At 36.1% G+C, this 26,312-nt stretch overlaps 1 protein-coding gene across 6 annotated transcripts in view; it reads left to right on the forward strand.

The window, feature by feature from the left end:
• The window catches only part of STIM2 (stromal interaction molecule 2), a 183,314-nt gene that overhangs the window by 125,278 nt on the left and 31,724 nt on the right, over nucleotides 1-26,312 (forward strand). For all 6 annotated transcript variants that reach the window (XM_057727470.1, XM_057727471.1, XM_057727468.1 and 3 more), the window contains exons 4-5: nucleotides 22,248-22,359; nucleotides 25,688-25,803. In XM_057727470.1, the coding sequence (XP_057583453.1) occupies nucleotides 22,248-22,359; nucleotides 25,688-25,803 (228 nt within the window). The remainder of the gene's footprint in view (nucleotides 1-22,247; nucleotides 22,360-25,687; nucleotides 25,804-26,312) is intronic.

Raw genomic sequence — 26,312 nt, forward strand, 5'->3', positions numbered from 1 at the left:
ATAGAAGGAAATTACCTCAACACAGTAAAAGCCATATATGAGAAACCGAAAGCCAACATCATTCTAAGTGGTGAACAACTGAAAGCATTCCCTCTAAGAACAGGAAAAAGACAAGGGTGCCCATTCTCACCATTATTATTGAACACAGTTTTGGAAGTTTTAGCCAAGGCAGTCAGAGAAGAAAAGGAAATAAAAGCAAATTGGAGAAGAAGCAGTAACATTGTGACTCTTTGCAGATGACATGATATTATACACAGAAAACCCTAAAGACTCTACCAGAAAACTGCTAGCACTAATTAATGAATTTAGTAAAGTAGCAGGATACAAAATTAATGTGCAGAAATCTCTTGCATTCCTATACACTAACAACGAAAAAGCAGAAGGAGAAATTAAGGAAACTCTCCCATTTACCATTGCAACAAAAAGAATAAAATACCTAGGAATAAACCTGCCTAACGAGGCAAAAGACATGTATGCAGAAAACTATGACACTGATGAAAGAAATCAAAGACAATACAAACAGATGGAGAGACATACCATGTTCTTGGATTGGAAGAATCAACGTCGTGAAAATGACTCGACTACCCAAAGCAATTTACAGATTCAACTCAATCCCTACCAAATTACCAACGGCATTTTTCACAGAACTAGAACAAGAAATCTTATGATTTGTATGGAAACGCAAAAGACCCCAAATAGCCAAAGCAATCTTGAGAAGGAAAGACGCAGTTGGTGGAATTAGGCTTCCTGACTTCCAACTATACTACAAGGCCACAGTGATCAAGACAGTATGGTACTGGCAGAAAAATAGAAAGGAAGATCAATGGAATAGAATAGAGAACTCAGAGGTAAACCCAAGCACATGTGGGCAGCTTATCTTTGACAAAGGAGGCATGAATATACAATGGAAAAAAGACAGCCTCTTCAATAAGTGGTGCTGGGATAATTGGACAGCAACATGTAAAAGAATGAAATTAGAACACTTCCTGACACCACACACAAAAACAAACTCCAAATGGATTCAAGACCTACATGTAAGGCCAGACACTATAAAACTCCTCAAGGAAAACATAGGCAGAACCCTGTAGGACATCCATCAAAGCAAGATCCTTTTTGACCCACCTCCTAGAATCATGGAAATAAAATAAAAAATAAACAAATGGGACCACATGAAACTTAAAAGCTTTTGCACAGCAAAAGAAACCATAAACAAGACAGGAAGACCACCGTCAGAATGGGAGAAAATATGTTCCAGTGAAGCAACAGACAAAGGATTCATCTCCAAAATATATAAGTGGCTCATGCAGCTTAATACCAGAAAAGCAAAAAAGCAGATAACCCAATCCACACATGGGTGGAAGACCTAAATAGACATTTCTCCAAAGAAGACATGCAGATGGTCAACAAACACATGAAAAGATGCTCAACATCACTAATCATCAGAGAAATGCAAGTCAGAGCCACAATGAGGTATCACCTCACACTGGTCAGAATGGCCATCATCAAAAAATCTAGAAACAATCAATGTTGGAGAGGGTGTGGAGAAAAGGGAACTCTCCTGCACTGTTGGTGGGAATGGACGTTGGTACAGCCATTATGGAGAACAGTTTGGAGGTTCTTTAAAAAAACTACAAGTAGAACTACTGTGTCATTCAGTAATCCCACTCCTGGGCATATACCCAGAGAAAACCATAATCCAAAAAGAAACATGTACCATAATGTTTATTGCAGCATTATTTACAATAGCCAGGACATGGAAGCAACCTAAATGCCCATCAACAGATGAATGGATAAAGAAGATGTGGCACATATATACAATGGACTATTACTCAGCCATGAAAAGGAATGAAATGGAGCTATATGTAATGAGGTGGATAGTCCTAGAGTCTGTCATACAGAGCGAAGCTAGAAAGAGAAAAACAAATACTGCATGCTAACTGATATATACAGGATCTAAAAAATGGTCCTGATGAACCCAGTGACAGGGCAAGAATAAGGATGCAGATGCACAGAATGGACTGGAGGACACGGGGTTGGAGGGGCGGGGGGTGAAGGGGTTGCTGGGACGAAGTGAGAGAGTAGCATAGATATATCTACCAAGTGTAAAACAGATAGCTAGTAGGAAGTTGGTGTGTAACAAAGGGAGATCACCTCGATGATGGGTGATGCCTTAGAGGGCTAGGACAGGTAGGGTGGGAGGGATTCACAGGAGGGAGGGCATATGGAAATATATGTATAAATACAGCTGATTCACTTTGGTGTACCTCAAAAGCTGGTACAAGAGTGTAAAGCAATTATATTCCAATAAAGAGCTTAAAAACAAAAAGCAGAAGACAAATACCATATTAAAAAAATGATTTAAGAAAATGAGTAAGTATGAGGTAGATACATGGATCACCCCCTATTTAAGGGGTGGGAAAGAAAATAGACAAACTTGAATGGTAGTTACAAATGGGTAGTTTGATCAAGTAAAGGTTTTTCTTAAGAACTGGTAGAGCTGATTGTGCTTAAAGAAAAAGGGAAGTATTCTAGTGACATTTTTAAAAAGTTGAACATTTAAAAAATTCAATTCAGCAAGGATTTTCTTCAAAAAGTATTACCAGTATTTATAAGAGTTGGAAGTTGGGGTTACACCTTATTACCTCTTTATGTAATAAATTCAGTATTTCTTTATGGATAATTTTGTTGGTTTTTGGATTGAAAAGATATTGTTAGGTTAATAGAAAATGAATTTAAGCTAAGAGAGGCAAGAAACTAGTTGACAGAATAATTCTTCATTGCTTGATGGCACTATCACTAGCCATTTTCATATCCTTTGCAGAATTTACTTCCAGTGAAGAATTTGAGGGACAGTTCTTTTGAAACAATGCCTTGAACTTTCTGGAAGGGGATGGAGGTGGGCTGGGAAAAGGGGAAATGGAAAGGTGAGTAATTAAGAGGGGAGGCTCAGGAAATTCTTTTACCTTTTAAATATGTTTATTTGTTTGTTTGGTTTCTGAATTATGTATTGTAAGAATATAGAATTCTAACATCCTTATTTTCCATGTTTTGACCAGTACCAAATTTTTTGTGGCAGCATTTTAATGATAGTGCTACAGCTCTACTACAGTGAATAAGAATAGGTTTCTGTGTGCTAGCTGCATGCCACTGATCCAGAGCCTGGGACCTTAGCAAAGGTAAGCATATCCCAGATTGCAATGTGAGGTAGTTGAAGATTGATCTGCTTCGGTAGTTGTTTCAGTTTCTCTCATCTGTTTGTAATGAGCACGCTCCCCTGCCTGGATCCGACCTGACTCTAGGCTGCATTCTCTTTTAGTTGTGTCATTGGAGGCTTCTGCAAAAGGGAAGGTTACGTTTTAAGTTAGTGGATATATCTTTAGGACTGTGTCCAGATTGTTTGAGTGGTTTTCAGGAATGCCCCTAAAAGTGATCACTCTAGTTTCTGATGGAACCTGCACTGTATTAAGTACTGGAGGCTGAATTTATTACAGACCTAAATGCTTAATAAATTACTGTGCATAACTGATTGTTCAACATGCTTTGTTGATTGGCTTGAAATTACAGTATAGTATGTCTTCTGTTTTACTACAGAGCTCTATTTTAAAGTTTAAACAGTTTGTATGTTTTAAGAAGTCTTTTTTTAGTGGCAGAAGATAAAGAGAGAGACTCAGATTACTTCAAGCAATGGGAAATTTGTTGTAAGGATACTTTGTCATCAATGATTTTATTAATTGCAAGTGACAAAAGTCAGATTCAATTGCTCCATTCATTCATTAAGTCATCAAAAATTGATTTAGTTCCTCCTGAAGACTGGCGTTATTCTGGGTTTGGGGGATAGAGCATTGAGCAAAATAGATATCCTACCTTCATGAAGTTAGCACTCTTTTAGGAAGACAGATAATGAACAACTTTGCATGTGTGTCTGCAGATATATACACATTCACAGGACTGCTAGAGCAGATTAGTGATATGATAAAAGTAAAGCAGGGTAATACATAGTCAGTGACTGGGTGGGGTGGGGGCTATTTAAGTAATGTAGTCAAGGAGGAGCTTCCCAAAAGAGTGATATTTGATTATAGACCTCAGTGGTGAGAGAGAATGAGTCACAGGAAGGTCTGGATGAAGTATATTCCAGGTTTAGAAATCAGCAGGCTAAGACTGAGGCTGGAATGACCTCAAAGTATTTAGGGAACTGTAGGAAGGCTGGTGTAGCTAGAACATCTTAAGGGATGGGGAGAGTAGAAGGAGACAAGTAAGATCACTGGGATAAACAGGGGACCAGATCTCATAAGGCCTTGTAGGGCTTAATAAAGAATTTGAGATTGATTTTAAGTATAATGTCAGTAAACTTACTGCAAGTCTAGCTCCATTTAGGAGTTTCGAGCTAAGTAGTGATGTGTGGTCTGTCTTTTGAAACAATTATGCAGTTACTGTGTGAATATTATATTCTGGAGAAGAGAGGCAGGAGTAGAAGGAAAAGACTTGTTGAGGCTCTTGCAGTGAGCTGGTAGAAGGAGGTAGCAGAGAGGTCTGATTTGTGATATAGTTTAAAGGAACAGCTGAGAGGATTTGCTGTTGGGTTGAATTTAGGAAGTTGATGGGGGCTGGGGACAGGAAATAAGGATGGGGCCTAGGTTTCATGTATCTGTGGTGTTAAAATTTCTTGGAGATGGAGGCAATTAGGGGAAAAAAGTTGAAACAGACTCAGTTGGGGGATCAATATGGGAAAAAAAAAGTTGAAAAACTTGGAAATCACAATGCAAAGAAGTGAAAGACCTAGTACTGAGAGGTCAAGAAGCAGAAAAGGATCCTGGAAAGAAGAAAAAGAAGAAGTAACCAGTGAGGTATGAGGGGAACCAGGAGAATCTAGGGTACTGAAGTACATGTAGGAAATATTTTAAGAAAGAGGGCATAGTCAATGTCAGATGTTCCAGAAGTTTGAGTGTGACCACAACAGAGACGCAGCATCGGGTCGGCAAAGTAGAGGTTGAGGTTGTTGGTGATCTTGACAAAGCAGTGGCACTGTAGTGGTGGAAGTGAAAGTCGGATTGCAGTGGATAAAAGAGGAAGTAAAGACAATAAATATTATTGACTTTCAAAAGAAGGAGAAGAGAAATGGGACTATGATACCTGAAGACAGAGATGATGTGAAGGCAGTTTTTTTTATTTTTTAAAAGGTGGAAATATACAAAAGTGTGTTTATATATTAATGGAATGACCCAGTTGAGAAATAATTGATGTAGGAGAAAATCAATGTATAGTAATTAAAAACTGTCTTTATTTAACTTACAGAAAGTGTAGGTGTGTAGTCAGGGGCTTAATCTACTCTGGTTATCTGTATTTCTTTCTTTCTGGATTTTGATTTTATTTTCTCCTACTGCATTTCCTAGAGGCTAAACTCTGTGGCTGCGGGCAGTTGTAGACTTACCTTTTCCCAGTGTCTTTTTTTTTTTTTTTTAAAGGACTTTTATTGAGATATAATTGACGTGCAATAAACTGCATATATTTAAAATATACAATTTGATATTTTTTTCTTATTAGTAATGTATATATGGCAATCCCAATCTCCCAATTCATTCCACCCCCACTTCCCCCCCTTGGTGTCCATACGTGTGTTCTCTATATCTGTGTCTCTATTTCTGCCTTGTGAACTGGTTGATCTATACCATTTTTCTAGATTCTGCATATATGTGTTAATATACGATATTTGTTTTTCTCTTTCTGACTTACTTCACTCTGTATGCCAGTCTCTAGGTCCATCCATGTCTCTACAAATGTCCCAATTTCATTCCTTTTTATGGCTGGGTAATACTCCATTGTGTATATATATATATATATATATATATATATATATATATATATACACACCACATCTTCTTTATCTATTCATCTGTTTGGACATTTAGGTTGTTTCCATGATGGGGCTATTGTAAATAGTGCTGCAGTGAACATTGGGGTGCATGAGTCTTTTTGAATTATGGTTTTCTCTGGGTATATGTGCAGTAGTGGGATTGCTGGGTCATATGGTAATTCCATTTTTAGTTTTTTAAGGAAGCTCCGTACTGTTTTCCATAGTGGCTGTATCAGTTTACATTCCCACCAGCAGTGCAAGAGCATTCCCTTTTCTCCACACCCTCTCCAGCATTTATTGTTTGTAGATTTTCTGATGATGCCCATTCTAACTGGTGTGAGGTGATATCTCATTGTAGTTTTGATTTGCATTTCTCTAATGATTAGTGATGTTGAGCAGCTTTTCATGTGCCTCTTGGCCGTCCATATGTCTTCTTTGGAGAAATACCTGTTTAGGTCTTCCATCCATTTTTTGATTGGATTTTTTTTTTTTTTTAAATATTGAGCTGCATGAACTGTTTATATTTTGGAGATTAATTCTTTGTTGATTTGTTTGCAAATATTTTCTCCCTTTCTGAGGGTTGTCTTTTTGTCTTGTTTATAGTTTGCTTTGCTGTGCAAAAGCTTTTAAGTTTCATTAGATCCCCCTTGTTTAGTTTTGTTTTTATTTCTGTTACTCTAGGAGGTGGGTCAAAAAAGATCTTGCTGTGATTTCTGTCAAAGAGTGTTCTTCCTATGTTTTCCTCTAGGAGTTTTATAGTGTCTGGCCTTATATTTAGGTCTTTAATCCCTTTTGAGTTTATTTTTGTGTATGGTGTCGGGAAGTGTTCTAATTTCATTCTTTTACATGTAGCTGTCCAGTTTTCCCAGTACCACTTATTGAAGAGCCTGTCTTTTCTCTGTTGTATATCCTTGCCTCCTTTGTCATAGTTTATCTCTGGGCTTTCCATCATGTTCCATTGATCCATGTTTCTGTCTTTGTGCCAGTACCATTTTGTCTTGATCACTGTGGCTCTGTAATATAGTCTGAAGTCAGGGAGTCTGATTCCTCCAGCTCCATTGTGTTTTCCTCAAGATTGCTTTGACTGTTCGGGGTCTTTTGTGTCTCCATACAAATTTTAGGATTTTTTGTTCTAGGTCTGTAAAAAATGCTGTTGGTAATTTGATAGGAATTGCATTGAATATGTAGATTGCTTTGGGTAGTATAGACATTTTCACAGTGTTGATTCTTCTAATCCAAGAACATGGTGTATCTCTCCAACTGTTTGTGTTGTCTTTGATTTCTTTCATCATTTTTCTGAGTATAGGTCTTTTACCTCCTTAGTTAGGTTTATTCCTAGGTATTTTATTCTTTTTGTTGCCGTGGTGAATGGGATTGTTTCATTAATTTCTCTTTCTGATCTTTCGTTGTTAGTGTATAGGAATGCAGGAGATTTCTGTGTGTTAATTTTGTATCCTACGGCTTTACCAAATTCATTGATTAGCTCGAGTAGTTTTTTCGTGGCATCTTTAGGATTTTCTATTTATAGTATCGTCATCTGCAAACAGTGACAGTTTTAATTATTCTTTTCCAATTTGGATTCCTTTTATTTCTTTTTCTTCTCTGATTGCTGTGGCAGGGACTTCCAAAACTATGTTGAAATAGTAGTGGAGAGAATGAACATCCTTGTCTCGTTCCTGATCTTAGAGGGAATGCTTTCCGTTTTTCACCATTGAGAGTGATGTTTGCTGTGGGTTTGTCATATGTGGTCTTTATTATGTTGAGGTAGGTTCCCTCTGTGCCCACTTTCTGGAGAGTTTTTATCATAAATGGGTGTTGAATTTTATCAAAAGCTTTTTCTGCAACTATTGAGATGATCGTGTGGTTTTTCTTCTTCAATTTGTTAATATGGTGTATCACATTGATTGATTTGTGTATATTGAAGAATCCTGGCATCCCTGGGACAAATCACACTTGATCATGATGTATGATCTTTTTAATGTGTTGTTGGATTCTGTTTGCCAGTATTTTGTTGAGGATTTTTGCATCTAAATTCATCAGTGATATTGGTCTGTAATTTTTTTTTTGTAGTATCTTTGTCTGGTTTTGATATCATTTCCCATGACCTTGACCAAAGAGAAAGGAGCCTTTCCTGTCTGCTCTAGTTAGAAAAATTTCAGGAAGTAACTTGCTTAGGTCATGTGGCCATACCCTAGACCTACCAGAGTGACCTCCAGGATGATGTCCTCTGATTACTTCCTTCTTTAACCTTCTCTCCCTGGTGATCATGAGTCTTACCTCAGAAGATGGCAGAGAGAAAAGGGGTACTTTGTTGACAAACAGCTAATACAAATTGATAAGCCAGAGAAACTAGATTTTGACAAAAGTAGGTAGAAGAACAACTTGAAAGGTTATTCTGGATCTGGAAATAGGTGGGTGGGATCTGGCAGCATGGGTCACAAGATATAAAATATAGCTACTCCTTCAGAAAATCTGATATGTTCTTGACATCTTCAGTCCAAAAGTTTTGGACTGAAAATGAATTTTCTCATAGACCTCTTTTCTTTCCACTCTGAATTTTATGATGAGTGTATTATTCCCCAAATATAGATGCTTTATTAACTCCCATTTTGGTATTTTAATTAAATGAGCTAATATAACTCTCACCACTGGACACTATATCAGTAAATTTTCTCCACTTCTACCCTTTCCAAAATCTTCCTGGCTATTACAGATTTTCACTACTCTACAGCTCCTTTTACTTTGACAAGGTGAAACCCAGACTGTGTTCACCTAGGATCACCAGTCATGTCTATACTTTGCAAGAGGAATCATAGGTGTTTTTAAAAAGCATCATTGGAGGATCAAAGAAGTGAGTTTGATGTGGCAAAATACATGTTAAGTTTAGGGAATATATGATACTTTGCACAAGACCTAAACACCCCCAAAAGGCAGATAATAGTCATCACACTTAAGTAATATATAAAAGTGCCAACTACTGTTCACAATTATTGATCTTTACTGTAAAGAGCATAAGAATGTGGAAGGTTTTTGCAGTGCTGTCTTCACAATGTCCTAAAGTTCTTGTCTTTTGAGTTACTCATGAATTTTTGCCAAGTGAGGTCTTAGTAGGGAAAAGAACAAATATAACATTAGAGAGTCAATGAATATAAAGTTTATAAAGGCATCCAGAGAATTGTCTAGGAAGATATGCTTTTATGAAATTATAAAGTTATTAAACTGTAAGTAGTTATAGGTGATAACCTTGCTGTTACCAAGTCTAGGAAAAAGCAATACTTTTATGAGACTTAGGCTACTATAAGAAATGGAATTTTTATTTAGTTTACAGTGCTATCTTCATTTTCTGTATTTTTTTTTTTAGAGAAAGCTCTGAATATATTTTATTGAAATCGATTAATAAGCTTTTGCAAATTACATACAGCAACTAAAAGTGTGAGAAAGTTTTCCCTTAAGAACGATGTCAGCGTTAAGATATGTATTGGGAATCAATCAAGAGGAAGAGATTCTCTTGGTCGTCTTGATCAAGATCTTTGCCTTCCATAGTTTCAAACAGGCTCTCTGTGCTGTGTACTGGACCACTCTCTTTGATGGGTATTTGGCATCTCTAGAACCCAGTCCTGTGTAGGACTTTGTCAGGTCTTTGAACTAGAGCAGAGAAGAAAACAGGTGTCATCCCTGCCCTCACGTACTTAAGCTTTTGTGGAAGGCGATATGTCTTTCAAGAACAGAGCATTATAGAGTTCTCTCTGTTCACAAAATAGAATCCTGATATCCACGCCACCAGGATAGGCTGGTCAGAGCAGCGCCATCACTAGGAAGTTTACAGTGGCTCTCCTCTCCAGGCCAGAGTTGAGAGCATTTTCTGTATTTTTTAATGAAAAATTTGGATAGTGTTTTTTCAGAAATTAATTTGATGTCGTGATTGTCTTTCATTTTTTTTTTTTATTAATAGGAAGCAAGGAGCAGAATCCTCTGAAATACCAAATTGGTGTAATATTTTTATTAGTATCATTTGTATAGACTGAAGGCATGTATAAATTATGAGTAGATATGGTATTTGTCTTCTGGAATATAAGATTTTGTTTATTTTGCAAGTAAATTGGTTAGGCAGGACTTACAGGTGACTTCTGTGGATTTTGGTTTGTCAACACTTCCATTAAAATAAATAATCATTACTCACTAGATAATAAAGTATTATGTTTGCAGAAATAAGAGGGCGATTTATAACTTACGAAGAACTCCAGATTTAATTATTTGGTAATAACTTGTTGGTTTGTCTCCAACACTGTTTCACCAAAGTAAGCAGAATTACTTTCTTCTCCACTGACACAGCTGGGGTCTGGAAAAAAAAAAAAAAAAGTTAAAGCTGGAAAGCACTTCCAGATCTGGGAAGTAAGTCAATTGCAAGAGAACAAAGAAATACAACTGGGAATTATTGAACAGATAATTAGAAGAGAAAAAAAAAAAGAGAAACAGGTTATTTCAACTCCAGGTCTACTTTTATAGTAGAGAAGAAATTTAAACAGTGTACTATCAACATCTTGTCCTGTGAAAATGGTGGGAGTTAACAGACATATCTTGAAAATAGAAATTGGAGAAATAGTGAATCTCAAAATCTTATGACTGTTCTAAAGATTGGTCTTCTGCATTTATTCATTTATATCAGCATGGACTCCTGGATTTCTGTTTTATTCAGTGAGTTTGTCGCTCTCACTATTTTGATGCTTAAATTGTCCCAACTACGGCTAGTGGGAAGGCTTTCAAGCTGGCTTTTCTATTCTTTTGTATGTGTGTCTCTCATTTTTAGAGTTTTCCTTATATTCTGGCACAAAAAGATGTTCCAGGCTTATTTTGTTATTTCTCAGCCCTACCCTTAGAAACAACCATTTCTTCAAGGACTTCTGGTTACTTTTAGTTGAGGTGGTATTTAGAAACCAAGATTTGCACCCTAGGTGTCTCATTGCTATTGAGGTATTATTCCCAGGCCCTCTCAGTGGACAGAGTTAAGAAACACACACCCCTGTATTTACTTCTCTCTCTATATTAAAAAAAAGTGACAAGTTCTCACTGATATCTGATACCAGTTCACACTGATACCAGTCTAACATTACTGGGTTAATTCTAGCTGGTTAATTCTAGTTAACTTCTTTCCCTATTTCTATCTCATTTCACTGACTATAAAAAACCTAGGTCTGTTATCTTCAGTATCTTTTCTAGTTTGCTCAGTCCCCCTGTCCATTGGGCTGCTGCCTCACTCAGGAGCTTGCATTGTAGGGACCTAGTGTACCCATTGTCTTCATTATGCAGACTCTGCCCACCACTAGCCTACCTTCCTATCATTATATGGAACCTGACTACTGTTGAGCAATTTGAGAATTGAGAAAAGACTTTGGGGAGAAGTCAAGTGAGCACTATATCGTGACATTGTGTTAAGGAGTATGTCTTTATGAATTTATTTTTTATTACTGAAACGTATTATTCACATTTTTCCTTCATCACATAACTCTAGCTATTGACAAAGGTCCCCTGTGAATGGGGAGGCTATTTAATATTTTAATGTCTTAATCATTGTGTCAGTAGTTCTCAGAAAACAAGTGAACTTTTCCTAAGTTGTTTTGGCATTACTAGTGAGTTAAACCACTACCTTATATAGTAGGTGAAGCCTAAATTGGAAAATGCTATATACCAAGTAAATGCAGCTAATAGCATTTGTGAACTGTTAGAGCTTTAAATGCTACATGTACTAGAAAAAGTCCTACCAAACAAATTTCCTGAGTAATGTTATCTTGGAAATGCTTTTACCGTTGAAATTGGTAAGTTTTTCTATTCTAGAAGAAATAAGGATTAACACGTTTTACATGTAATGCCTCTTCTTACCTGGGAATGTGTGACAAGAAGCTATGAAAGCTCAATTTTTAGCTGGCCTTTGATTTAATATCCTTTAGAAATAAGGTATTTATTAACTGGGCTTTGTGTTCATTTTTTGTTGAACTCCCTCTTAAAGTCAGTACATTTTCTTACATTGAGCTTTATGCTAGTCTTGGTAATAATTTCTTGACTTTGATGTTTTATGTATATTTTTGCTAGTGCCCAGTAGTAATTACTGTGCACCCAGTAAATATTTGTTGAATGAAAGACTCCCAAGTCACCTGCACAGATAATCTTTTGAAGAAACTTCCAAATTCCAAGAGAAAAAAATTGAGCATTTTTAAAATCATTTCAATAGCAGAAAATTAAAGCAAACATTTGTAAAGCTATAATTTAGAATTGTTGTTCAACATATTCCTTGAAAAGTAGCATCGTCTCTTTTTTATGAACCATACTTTTGAAAAAGTTTGTTGCTTTATCTAAAAATGCCACTCTTTAAAGTGAATGCAAAGGTGACATTTTCCTGGCAACCTTGGATAGTAAATCATTTTGTTATTTATTCATCCACCCAGTACATATTAATTGAGTTCCTAAGAAACATCTGCCATTCCACACTTGTTTAGTGCCTGTTTTATTTTTGGCATTGTATGATGTTGGAAATATAGAAATGAATAAGAGATATTGTCTGCCCTTAAAGAACTTATTTTTTAAGAACTTTTATTGAGATATAATTAGCATTCAGTAAACTGCATATATTTAAAGTGCACAATTTGATATTTTTTTTCTTATTAGTAATGTATATATGGCAATACCAATCTCCCAATTCACTCTCCCCCCTCCACTTGGTGTCTGTATGTTTAAAGAAGTTATTTTCATTTGATGTGAAATACTCTTTGTAGTCTCAGTTCAGTGTTTTTTTAAAAAAAAAGAAGGTTGAGGGCTGAATGTAAAATGGAAGATGCATAACCAGAGATTCAGCCACTCAATCCCTAAGGTGACATCTTTGATGATACCATAATGAGATGTTTAAGAAAACTTGATTAAACAGTTAGTTCCCTTATAGCTATTGGGTCCACTGATTTTGTGGACTTATTTAGAAAGAAAGCAAATTTCTTGAATTTACTTATTTATTATATGTAATAATATTATATTATAATAATTTACATTTGTGGAACAGTTTTACCATTCCACATACATTTTGTTAGGTAATCTTCAGAATAGTCATGCAATTTTGAGACTCAGTGTTTCTCAGGTTTCTATTTTTAGATATGTCTTTGTTCTCTCATCATCCTCACGAAACTAGGTGTTGATGGTATACTCTGTTTAAATTATAAGATTGCAGTTTACAACAGGAAAAGTATTAAAATCTCCCCTTAGTGTCCATTGTACCACTGTTGGAAAGAGAACACCCTGGTAATTTTTGAGTTCTGAACGTTTAGACATTTACCAATATTTATTTAGAGTGACTAAAAATTACATGTAATTTTTTAAAAATAAATTTATTTATTATTTTATTGGCTGTGTTGGGTCTTTTTTTTGCTGTGCCCGGGCTTTCTTTTTAGTTGCGGTGAGTGGGGGCTACTCTTCATTGTGGTGCGCAGGCTCCTCATTGCCGTGGCTTCTCTTGTTGCGGAGCTCGGGCTCTAGGCCTGTGGGCTTCAGTAGTTGCAGCACATGGGCTCAGTAGTTGTGGCTCACGGGCTTAGTTGCTCCGTGGCATGTGGGATCTTCCTGGAGCAGGGATGGAACCCGTGTCCCCTGCATTGGCAGGTGGATTCTCAACCACTGCGCCACCTAGGAAGCCCCTACATGTAATTCTTGCATGATAAAAGGTAAGAAGCTCATAAGAGAAAGTGTGTATTTATTTCTCTTTGATACAGCTACTAATATCTGGACTTCCAAGTTCGGGTGTGGCTTTTAGGTGTCCAAATATAGCATGGTGCAGGAATTTAGTCCTGTTACAGAGACATGCCCTGCCCACCACCATGCAGATGAGGCTGGCTCTGTTCTAAAGATAAGCCTGTCTTGACTGTGCTGAGCAGCTGATCATCTAAAGTCTCAGTCAGAACTGACACCACAAAGTCTATAAATCGCCTGAGTTAAGTGGGAAGGCTTTAGACATTTTCATTTTTTGTATTTTAAAAAGTTGTTTTTTTAATGTTTATATTATATTTAGTTAAAGTTGCTTTTCATCAAAGACCTGCTGTGTTGAACCTTTGGTTAGTTGTGTTTTCCCATGATAAATTGTCACTGTAAAAACTTCTGAGGCTTTTGTAACTTGAAATTCTTAGTTGAAATTGAATTTGAAGAAGTTGTGAATACTGGTATGCATCTATATTTGAGAAATTAGTACTTCACATAAACATGCCAATAATTCAAATATTTTTCAAATGACAAATAATTTTTAGCTTGTATATCAGAGTAGCTTCAAAATATAGAATTTCTTTTACTAACCATTTCATGTGGCCAACTTTACGTATAGTTACTTTTGTTAACAATGTATATTCTTTCTCCTTACTGACCCCCTTACCACACCTTTTGGAACTTATAAAGAAGTTTTCATACTTTAATAGAAAGTAGTAAGTGTGTAGTAACTGTACAGTATGTAGCTGTACAGTACTGTATTAACACATTAGAAGTTGATTTCTCTAAAATATATTAGTTTCCCAAAATAAACTGATAATAATGCCAGTTGCTTTCTTAACATTAAGAACATTACAGATGTTTTTTATCATAAATTTAGAAGATAGTCTTTAAAAAGTAGCAGGAGATATTAAGAAATGAAATGCAGAGTAAATGTAAATGTTGTGTCTATTAATCCAAGGTGTGACACAGCTGATTGTGAATTTGGCTGTATTTTGAAATTTTCTTGGTGTGCAGAGGAGGGCAGGAGGAAGAGCATAATGGTTAAGAGTTGGGGCTTTGAAGTTGACAGGCACAGTTCTGAATCCTATATCCACTGCTTACTCGGTGTGTGAATTTAGGCAAGTTACTCATACTCTCTGAGCCTCAGCTTCCTGATCTGTAAACCGAGATTATAATATTACTCCTAAAACCTACTTCAGAGGTTGTTGAAAGGATTTCATGAGATACTTCATGTAAAGCATTTAGCACAGTTGCTGGAACCTGCCAAGTGCTCATGAAATGTTAGGTACTGCTTTATTAACATGTTTCTACATGCACAGTACTGCTTTATAATTAGAAATTGGTTTTCCCCCCACAGTATTTAGGTGATTTCACAAATCATCTTTGAAGACTTTTTAGGACAACGTGTACTTATATTAAATATAACAGATGAAAACTTACATGGTGGTACTTTACTAAGCTGTTTTGTAATTTTAGACCTATAACTTAATACAAGTATATAGCTAAGTGCACTGGATGCATTGATTTTATAAGATTGCCTGTTATAGATGAAATGAGCAAGTAAATACATATATTTTAATCTTCTGAAGTTTCTGTTTTACATTGTTCTTGTCTATCACATTTGTTTAAGGCAAGGATGGACTGGAAGCACAGATTCTCAACCCATCTTACTGTCAAACACATGGCTATAAACTGGTCCCTCAACCTCCATTATAAATCTCTGTGATCCTCTTTTGGAGTCAGGGATTCTCCAGTGTTGCTTTGAAATGTGATATCATAAAAACAGCATTGTTTGTCTTTTATACAACTATGGGATAGCAAGTGGACACAATTAAAAACAAAACAAAACAGGTTCTTATCTTTAAGGAAGAAAAAAGTCAGTTATATATTCAGCTAATACTTAAATGGCAACTTTATGCTGGGCTGCTGGAAGCTTACATACAATATGGTAGGAACATAAGATGCAATTAAGCAAATTGTTACAAAATAAGGCAGCACATATGATATGCCATTTGGTAGAAATAGTAAGTATTATAGGAATTCAGGGGAGGGAGAGATCACTTTGAATTGGAGTGTTTCGTCTACTTATCACCTAGTTTGTACAACTGAGCATGTACCTATGCGTGGCTCATGAGTCTTTTTTTAGAAGGCTGCTTTCGCTGGCTTGGCTGCAGGGATGCTTGATTCTTTTCCCTCTCTGTTGCCGGCTGTTTCTAGCCCTTCCTGTCTCTTCATTGCCCCCATTACTACAGCTCCTGCTGCTGTCTAAAAGCCTTCTTCCCTTAGGCTTTTTTTCATCTTTTTAAAGTGCTGGTCCAAAATAATTATATGGAAATGGGATTGACAGTAGCAAGTAGGAAGGTGAAGAGAGGGAAACTGTTTTGGTGTAGGATCAGGAATCTCATCCCCTGTTACAGAACTTGCCCTTTAGATAGCAGCAAGGGGAGATAATGGAAAGGAGAATCCTTTTCTTGCCTCTGTCCCTATAAAAAATCCGTAAATGGTGTCCCCACACCCCCTCATCTCCTAGAGATTTGATACTGGTCGCCATCCTATCCCCACTCTCCCCTGTCCCACACGACTTCCTTCGCTCCAGAGCCCTGCTCTAGTTCTGAATCCCCTGACTCCTTGAAATCTTACCCTTCAGGCTGTTAGAGCCCCCTTTACAAGTCCTAGGAGTCAGTCCCATGATGAAGAACTGGCATAGCTCCATGGGGCTATTGTGTTACTACCTCCAGGCCTTCAGTAGGCCATGATGCTTACTTGATGTCTTTTGGTGGAATCCTGAATCCATTAACGCAATAGCGCATGCCAGATTACTCATATGTAATGTTTAACTCCTGAATCACTATTAGTACTATATGTCTGGAGCTTTTTTTCTATGAGAAAATGTTTTAAATTTTAAGGTTAAACGGTGAGCTCTTCTTTTAAATCTGGAGCCACCTGTATTGGCAGTGAACTTTGAGACAGAAGGTTAGAGTTCAGATTCTAGCTGTGTAACTACATTGTAATTACATGGTCTCTCTTGGCCAAGGTTCTCTGTATAGACTGTAAAGATAACAGCTGTCTCTCAGATGTGGTTTGGAGGTGTTAAATAAGCATGTATGTGAAAGTGTATAGTAAAAATATAAAATCCTATAATCAAAGGAATGTGGCATTATGGTGTTAATAATCACTGTGTTAGGTAAAAGAACAAGTTCCTGTCCTCTAGGAACTCATCTTCCAGAGGGTAACGCAGTCATGGACAATAACATTAGACTGTGTGATAAATCCTACGACAGGTATAGGTACATGTGATCAGGGGCTTAAGGAAGAGCAACTATAATCTGGAAATGGGTAGACAGGGAAAACGTTGTGGGGGAGTGAGTTCCTGATGCAAAGGCTACGGAAGAGCAAGCCTGCAAAGAAGGAAGGAGAAGGGAAAGCCATTCCAGGTTGAAGGAGTGGCATGGGGGAGTTCGGCAGATGTAGAAAGCTGCACATGTGGTTTCAAGTATGGAGCATAAACCGTCTCCTTGTAGTGCCTGATTTGATTATGAGGACCACTTACCTAACTCTAAAGGGGTAATGTTATTGTACAGTGGTAGACAATTCTAGAAACAGACTTGGTCTGAGACCTGGTTTAACCATTTAGTAATCTGCTTTATCTAATTAAGAACTTCACCTTCATAAACTTATACGTTCAGTGTGATGATGAGAGTACCTCCTTCAAAGGGTGATTGCAGTGGTTGGTTGAAGTAAGTTTTGCAAATTTCCTAGTGTTTAATAAACATGTAGTAAATGTTAGGAACAGTTTTGTTGCTGTCCTAAAGGTTCTTAGAGTTTCTTTTTCCCTCTCAGTATTCTATAATCTACTGTTCTAGGTTTACAGTTTAGCACTTTTAAACATCATCTCTTGTTCATTATAATGAAATCATAAAAACAGAAAATGAATGAATTTTAAAGATGGTCTAGCTCAGTTTCATTATTTCGTGTGTTGAGAAACTGAGTGACGGTTAAATAATCTGGCTGTGATATCACAGTGAGTTAGTGGCACATCTGGGACTAGAATCAGATCTGTGAGAGGTGAATAATAAGGAACTGGATAATTCTTTTTTTTTTTAATGTACTTTTAAAAATTATAATTGATTTATGGATAGTTCTTTTTTTTAAGCTCTTTATTGGAATATAATTGCTTTACACTATTGTGCCAGTTTTTGAAAAATATATATATATCCCCATATCCCCTCCCTCCCACCCTCCCTATCCCAGCCCTCTAAGTCATCACCCATCATCGAGTTGATCTCCCTGTGTTATGCAGCAGCTTCCCACTAGCTATCTGTTTTACATTTGGTAGTGTATATATGTCTAGGCTACTCTCTCACTTCATCCTGCCTTCCCCTTCGCTCCACCCCATGTCCTCAAGTCCGTTCTCTACATCTGCATCTTTATTCTTGCTGTGTCACTGGGTTCATCAGTACCATTTTTTAAGATTCTTTATATATGAGTTAGCATACGGTATTTGTTTTTCTCTTTCTGGCTTACTTCGCTCTGTATAACAGACTCTAGGTCTATCCACCTCAATACAGATAACTCAATTTCATTCCCTTTTATGGCCGAGTAATATTCCATTGTATATATGTGCCACATCTTCTTTATCCATTCATTTGTTGATGGGCATTTAGGTTGCTTCCATGTCCTGGCTATTGTAAATAGTGCTGCAGTGAACATTGTGGTACATGTTTCTTTTGGATTATGGTTTTCTCTGGGTGTATGCCCAGTAGTGGGATTTCTGGGTCATATGGTAGTTCCATTTTTAGTTATTTTAAGGAACCTCCAAACTGTTTCCATAGTGGCTGTACCAACTTACATTCCCACCAACAGTGCAGCAGGGTTCCCTTTTCTCTGCACCCTCTCCAGCATTAATTGTTTCTAGATTTTTTGATGATGGCCATTCTGACTGGTATGAGGTGATACCTCATTGTGGCTCTGAGTTGCATTTCTCTAATGATTAGTGATTTTGAGCATCTTTTCATGTGTTAGCCATCTGCATGTCTTCTTTGGAGAAATGTCTGTTTAAGTCTTCCACCCATGTGTGGATTGGGTTATTTGCTTTTTTGATATTAAGCTGCATGAGCTGCTTCTATATTTTGGAGATTAATCCTTTGTCTGTTACTTCGTTGGCAAGTGTTTTCTCCCATTCTGTGGGTGGTGTTCTTGTCTTGTTTATGGTTTCTTTCTCTGTGCAAAAGCTTTTAAGTTTCATTAGGTCCCATTTGTTTATTTTTTATTTTATTTCCATTATTCTAGGAGATGGGTCAAAAAGGATCTTGCTGTGATTTATGTCATTGGATAATTCTTAAATTAATAATTCCTTTGCCATCAAAATTTTTTTATGCAAATTCCTATTTCTCTTTGAGTCTCCTTTCTAAAATGTGAAAATAGATTTTCATAATACTTGTCAATACTCTGCTTCATTTATTCAGGCAGATCCAACAGACAATTTGTTGAGTGAGTTTTGTGTACCAAGTGCTAGGAACTTATGCTTTAGTGGTATAAACAGATGTTGAAATAATAATCATACAAATAAGTAATTGTAATCAGTTAAGTGTTATGCCTAAAAGTACAGAGTGATATGTGATCGGATAGCAGTGTTTGAGAAAGCTCCCCAGAGGAATTAAAGTTTTAACTGCAGTATGAAGGCTCAATAAAGTAAATATGCAAAGATGAGTCAGAGGAATGGAGAAAAGGAAAGAGGAAACAAGCATGTGCAAAGGCCCTGAGAAAGGACATAGTATTATCTGTCCTAAGAACTGAAAGACAGTTATTGTATTTGAAGCAGAGACAGCTAATATAAAATACAGGTTCTGCTGATGAGAAGTGAAGATATTTACTAGGCATCACTGAAGAAACCAGACAGCACAAGAAGAAGAAATGAATCCTGCCTCCCCCCCACCAAAGTAAACTGTGTGCTCTGTTAGAATTTTGTAGTTTTACAGATTCATTGTAAAGAAAATTACTTTGGAACCACTATAATATTCTGTTTATTAGATGGAGTAATACTAGGATTTGGGTACTTTAAACATGTATTCTTTTTCATTGGATTTTTCTTCTTTTCTATCTTGGTTTATTGGGAATTGAGGGACTGTTTTGATGTACTGGAGTGTTTAGATCAGGGACTTTTGCTTTTGATCAGCTGAACAGCCATAGAAATGACAGAGAGAATCTTACCCTGTTTTCTTGGCTGAGGTTTTTGTGTGGGTGTGTGAGGTGCAGCTGCACTGTGGGTTTCTTGGCAGTCAAGACAAGGCAATTCTCAATGCAGTTCCTCTTGAATAGGAAGAAACTTAAGAGTAAAAAGGCTGCTTTTCATGTATTAAATTCAGTGGAAAGCACCCAGGGCCTGAACCTTTGGCTGATATTTATTCTAAGTTATTTGGCTAAACGGATACAGCAGCCTCAGGCACATGCCCAAGCTTACGGCATGGAGGAACACATGAAGGAGAGATCATTAAAAAAATAGTCAAAGCTTTGTCTCAGTATAAAATTACCAAATATCGTGTGGAACTTAAAAGTCAATTTTTGTTAATTTCTGTTTATGGTTTATTTAAGTGTTCTAAAGAACACAATGAAAAGGCAAATTGCTAACATCCAGCTTTGCTTGCAAAAGTGAATCGTAGTCAGAAAGATCTTATCTCAGATTTATCACAGATGTATTCCCATATCTGCTTTTATTTCTCATTTGTTTTCTTCACTCTCCTTTGGCCTTTTCTGTGATCTATAAGCATTTTGTTTTTCCACATCCTCAGGTTAAATGCATATGAATATAGAGCTCTTCTTTTTTCAAGCACACTTGCATCCTTTCTTTGGATAAGCTTATCGTTCTTCATACTCTTCAAGTATCAATAAAAATGTCTGAGTTGCTGCCAGTGTTTAACTGCTTGATTATATCGCTACTATTACTTAATGTCATTGCTCTCAGAGTAGTGTAGAATCAGGTCCTGAGGTCAGTTACCCTGGGTTCAGATCCAGTCCAGCTACTGCCTATCTTGGTCCCATTAACTTCTCAGTTTCTCATCTGCAGAATGGAGATAATCATGTTCAGTGCCTCATAAGGTTTTTTTGTTTGCTTGTTTTTTGGTTTTTTTGTTTGTTTGTTTTGGTTTTTTTTTTAAGGCTTAAAGGGAAAAATGCATATAAAGGACTTGATTCAAAATAAGTATCTAGGAGAAGGATGTTAGCTATTCTTTTCTTCATGATTTAGAGCCAGTCTCCTAGAATCCGTTAATAGCTATCTTCAGCTCTTCTGGGTGATCTCATTCAGTCTAAAGACCATCTGTATGCTCATGACTCCTAATTTATATCTCTGTTCCTTACCTCACTCTTCCCCAAGCTTGAGATTTGTCTGTCTGACTGCTACGTATATCTGCACTTAAATATCTAATACGTACTTCAGGCATAACATGTCTAAAAATAGAACTTTCGATCTCTCTCACCTGCCCCTACTTGCTTCCGCAGTTTGTTCCTCCTCATTCTTTCCTGTCTCAGTTAGTGGCAGCACTCTCTGTACTTCTTAGGGGGGCTTTCTTCTAGCTACCAGACCCCATCCATTTTATCAGAACATCTAAAAGCATTTTCCCCAGAACATGTCCTGAATCTGACCGTTTGTCACCATATCCTCTACTAGCACCTTAGTCCAAGGGAATAACCCCTTTTGCTTGGACAGTTACAGAAGGAAGGGTCTCCTTATTTCTCTCTGTTTTCAGTCTTGTCTCCCACAATTTATTCTTCACATTGGAGAGTGATATTTTAAAGACAGAGATTATTTACCCCTTCTTCTTATGAAATTAAAAGAATATCCAGAATTTTTAAAAGTCTTTTTTGACTTGGCCCCCCTGACTACTTTCTGTCCCTCAAACACAGCTAGTTCATTCCTTATCTTAAGGTTTTTACATGAGCTTTCCCCTGTATTTGGATTATTTTTTCTCCTAGATCATCACAATGTTGACTCCTTGCAATTTTTAGGTCTCAATTCAGATAACAACTCCTCAGAGAGGCTTACCCTGACATCTTTCCTTTTTTTCTTAATAGCTGATCACTATCAGAAATTTCCTCCTCTTTTCTTCCTTCTTTTATTAATTGCTCCTCCCCAGTCCCAAAAGAATTTGTTTTATGAGGGCAAGGGCTTATCCATCTTCTTTACTGCCGTACTCGCAGTGCTTAGAATGGAACCTGATACTCAGAAGGTTTACAGTATTATATGGATGGATGGCTAAATGAAAGAATGAAGGAATGAATATATATCTAGTAAGTTTACAAGCAGGGAAATAGTTGTTCAAATATTTCATCCTTTTCAAACTTTGCATAGATACTTACTTTAGAATTAACCATGCTAATATTTTGTTCTTGTTTCCTTTATGTGTCTTCTCTGCTTTAGATTGTAAGCCCTTAAGGGTAGGAGGTATGTCTCCATTGTTTTTAGCTTTTCTTAGAATGCTAAGTGTTATTAGAGTACTTATTATTGATTGAATTGAATTGAAAACTCAGTCTAACATCTTTATTTCCTCTGAAGTTACAGTATTGTTATATATGTGTGTACGTATATAAATATACATATATAATTTAGTATAAATTCTGAAAGCAGATGTGTTTACAATATTCCTTCTCTTTTTATCTTTTGCAGTTCATAATTGGACCCTTGAGGACACGCTTCAGTGGTTGATAGAATTTGTTGAACTACCCCAATATGAGAAGAATTTTAGAGACAATAATGTCAAAGGAACAACGCTTCCCAGGTGGGTCTTTATTATTCAAATATATTTTTTCTACTCCTGGAGAGTAATGTTACTTTTCAATGCAAAATCTACAAGTTTCTTCTGTGGCTAAGGGCTCAAAGAAAATATTATAAATGTATCCATTCTTTGATATTTGTAAGGTATGGATTTCCAGGTTTTAATCAGTTTTTCTTGCCTAAATAATCTGGCCTTTTAAAAAATTTATTCCCAAGGAAAGTAATTTTGAAAATTAGAAAATGAGTCAACTACACCTTTTTTAGATAACATCAAAGGGCCAACCTCTGACCCCATTGTAAATGTAACAAAAACTTACTCATTTGATATGGATCCACCCTTATGAAAAGATTGGATTTGAATGGATTAATGTGCAGATTGCTAGTCTTAATTGGTATTCGTTTAATAACAACAAAAACCCACTTAATATTGGTGACCGTAAGTTAAACCTCAAAAAAGATGAAGTGTAATAAATAAAATGTAAAGAGTAGCAACCATTTTTGAATGTATATTACGTAGAGGCGCCCTGTGCTGTCTCACGTAAGCGCATGGTTAGAATGAAGTACAGTAGGCATCCTTATCCCCGTCTTGCAGGTTGAAAAAACCACGTCAGAGAGACGTTAAATATTTTGCCCTGGGTAGCATTTGAACCCAGATAGATCCAGTACCAAAGTGCAGGATGACAGTTTGTCCCTTAGATGTCTGAAATGAATTGTCACTACTTTTCTAAATTATGTTCTAAAAATTCTATTAGTTAATCTAATAATTGTTAAAGATTTAAAGGTTAAAATTTGCAATAATTCCACTGAAACTTGACCCTTACAAGATTGCTTATGTTCCATTCCAACCTAGATTGCTTCTTGTGTCAAAAAAGTCTCTAATAATGCTATCTAATTATTTTATGCATATTATATTTCTAATCAATTTGCTTACATATCCTATTTAAATAAGGGGCTTTTGTTGCTTTGAAGTTTATATTTTGGATCAAGTTGAAAGTTTTCATATCTCCTTAAATGTATTCTGAACATCAGCATCAGTATTTCTGATTTTATTGTGCACATGACTATAATGATGAAATTATGGAGTTAAGAGTCAAATCAACAAGTGCATATTAAGTATCTTTTATGTTCATGGTGCAACTAGATGCTGGAAAGAAGGAAAAAATAAAATAGAGCTCTTACTTTTAAATAAGACAAGTTTCTAAGTTAAAACAAAACGGGATAGTAGAACATTAAGATGAAATTAGGGTTTTTCAAGTTGTTTATGGTACCCTGGAACGTATAGAAGTTTTTTTTTATGTTGTCCTTTGGGAAGTTCCTTTGTATAGCAACGATGTGAAATAAAATAGGCCGCTCGATGTTTTGACCATAAATGTTATAGCCACTTTTTTCTTTCAAGTAAAGGTTATCAGAGATAACCTTAAGTTCTGGTAGAATTGTTGAGATAACATCACGCACTTAATCAAGATCAGTTTTTTAAAAATAGTGCACATATTAGTATAGAAGAAACGTTTATAAATGTAGAAGTTCAGCTTTCAGGTCAGCCCCCTGGAGGCTTTTCGAGTGGAGGGGAAAGGAAAACTGGAATAGCCTTCATCAAGCCCCTTTTATATGGTAATAGAAGTTAACAACTTTTAAACTTTTTTGTAGGGTAACTGTAGATACAAGAGCTATTTATAAGAATGTATAAGAAAATGTGTCACACATTCCAGATGTGTACACATACCTACAATAATTCATCAGTTTGTTTCCTTTCTGTGACATTAAAATATTGTTACATCTTCAGTAGGTAGGTAAAATTATATTAGTTTTATGTCATGGTTATCTTTAAGCCTTTTACTGTATTTTCTATATTCTGTAATTCTTGTTACCGGAGCTTATACTAAGGCTCTCTTCACCTGACACATGCCTCCTCATTCCTTTCAGACCTGTGTGAACTTCCCTGACATCCTCACCCACTCAGGTAGAATTGCTTCCACCTCTGGGCTCATATTGAACTTTGCATAAAATTCTGTTTTTTAGTGTCCTTTTTACTACATCTCATTAACTTTCTTAAATTTAGTCTACTGAGAGTATTGCTCTTCATTCATGCATCCATCCATGCATTCATTCATCTGTTATATAAACATTTATCAAGCATCTACTTTTGCCAAGCACCATGCTAGGTTTGGGGATAAAGAGATAAGGCATAGTTTGCCTTCAAGCACTTTGATAAGTGTCATATTAAAGATGTAACAGGAGCATACGCAAAAGGTTACCTGCAGAGATGATGAAGGAAAGCATTTTCTGTAGGGAAAGCTACTTTACTCTCTGAAGTTTTATAGAAACCTCATAGGGGTTCTGTAACCTGAAATCTTCCTGAATAAAATGTAGTGGTTCAGAGTACAGTCATTGGAATCATACACATTTGAGTTTGGATCCCTGTCTTACTTCTTACTAATTAGTAACCTTGGGCAAGTTACTCAGCCTCTCGCTACCTTAGTTTTCTCGTCTATAAAATGGCAATTTTACATGTATTGTAGGTTTTTTTGAATTTTAAAAGCCCTTAGCACAGTACCCGGCACGTAGTACATGCTTGTTTTTAATTGTCATTGTTATTAACAGTTTTATTACTGTTACTACACTTTGTATCATAAGATCCTTCTTGGCATCATACTTGGTTGATAAGAAGTCTTGACTACTGGGATACTTAGATTTGAAGTCGAAAACATTGTGATTTTGTTTCCTTATTTCACCTTTGCCTCTTGGCACCCTGCATACTTTCTTCATTCCTGATGAAATGGTTCAATACTCCTTACTACATCAGTCCCTCGATTTAGTCCCCCAACCAGCGATTACTTTTTACTTTCCATTTATGACTTCAGTGGACTTTAATTTTTAAATACTCTAATATTAGAATGTAAAGGTATAGGTTTTTAAAAAGATGTTTATTAAGAAAAGTAATATGGTCTAAATTGAGGATGGTTTTTAAAAGTCTGCTATGTTAAGTAAATTACTTACAATTTTCTTGTTTATGAAATAATAGTAAAACGCCAGAGGTAATTGATGATAAAATATTTTGAATATGATAAATTTCTAAATCATATTGAGTATAAAGTAACCTTAGAAAACAGAAGCATCAATATAGCAACTAAATTATTAACATACAGGAGTGTTTGCACTGATAAGTATGTACTGAAAAGGTTTTTGATACATGTAATAAAGTATTAAATTGCACATGGATGAGCGCTTAAAGTAATCATCACTAATATGTAAAGTGTTAAATATGTTGCTGAAACATTTGAATTTACATACTAATAATATTTTTAATATATATGTATTTTTTCAATGAACAGGATAGCAGTGCATGAACCTTCTTTTATGATCTCTCAGTTGAAAATCAGTGACCGGAGTCACAGGCAGAAACTTCAGCTCAAGGCTCTGGATGTGGTTTTGTTCGGACCTCTAACACGTTAGTATTCTCTCTCACAAAATATGATGTGAAAGAATAATCAGATCATCTGTTGTTTTTTAAAGAAGAAAAAAATAAGAAAGGTAGTAGACCAAGAAAAATCCTCTGTTAGCTATAAAAGAAATATAATACTATCTAAAACAAAAGATTTATAGGATGAGATTTTCTGTCATTGAAATACGGAGTGTGGAATTTGCAAAGCTGGTTACTGACGTAGAAAACTATATGCCGATAATTTAGAATTAAATCTAGATTTAAAACTCTTTACAGCAATTTTAATGTTGATGTTATTATAGCTGGATATTCACTGAAGAGTCCTTTAAAAAAAGGTACAATCTAACCATCTTGGTAACATGAAGTAATAAATCCTAATTTGACTTTATTAATTACCAGGAAAAGGATTTTTAAGATATAGATCAAGAGCAGAGGCCCTAGAGGCAGGACTTGAAACTTTGCAATGTAACAGACTATTCTGGCAGAAGTACAGGGTGGAGAATGTTATTTGATTG

Source organism: Hippopotamus amphibius, chromosome 3 (genome assembly GCF_030028045.1).
Source record: "Hippopotamus amphibius kiboko isolate mHipAmp2 chromosome 3, mHipAmp2.hap2, whole genome shotgun sequence".
NCBI classification, from domain to species: Eukaryota; Metazoa; Chordata; class Mammalia; order Artiodactyla; family Hippopotamidae; genus Hippopotamus; species Hippopotamus amphibius.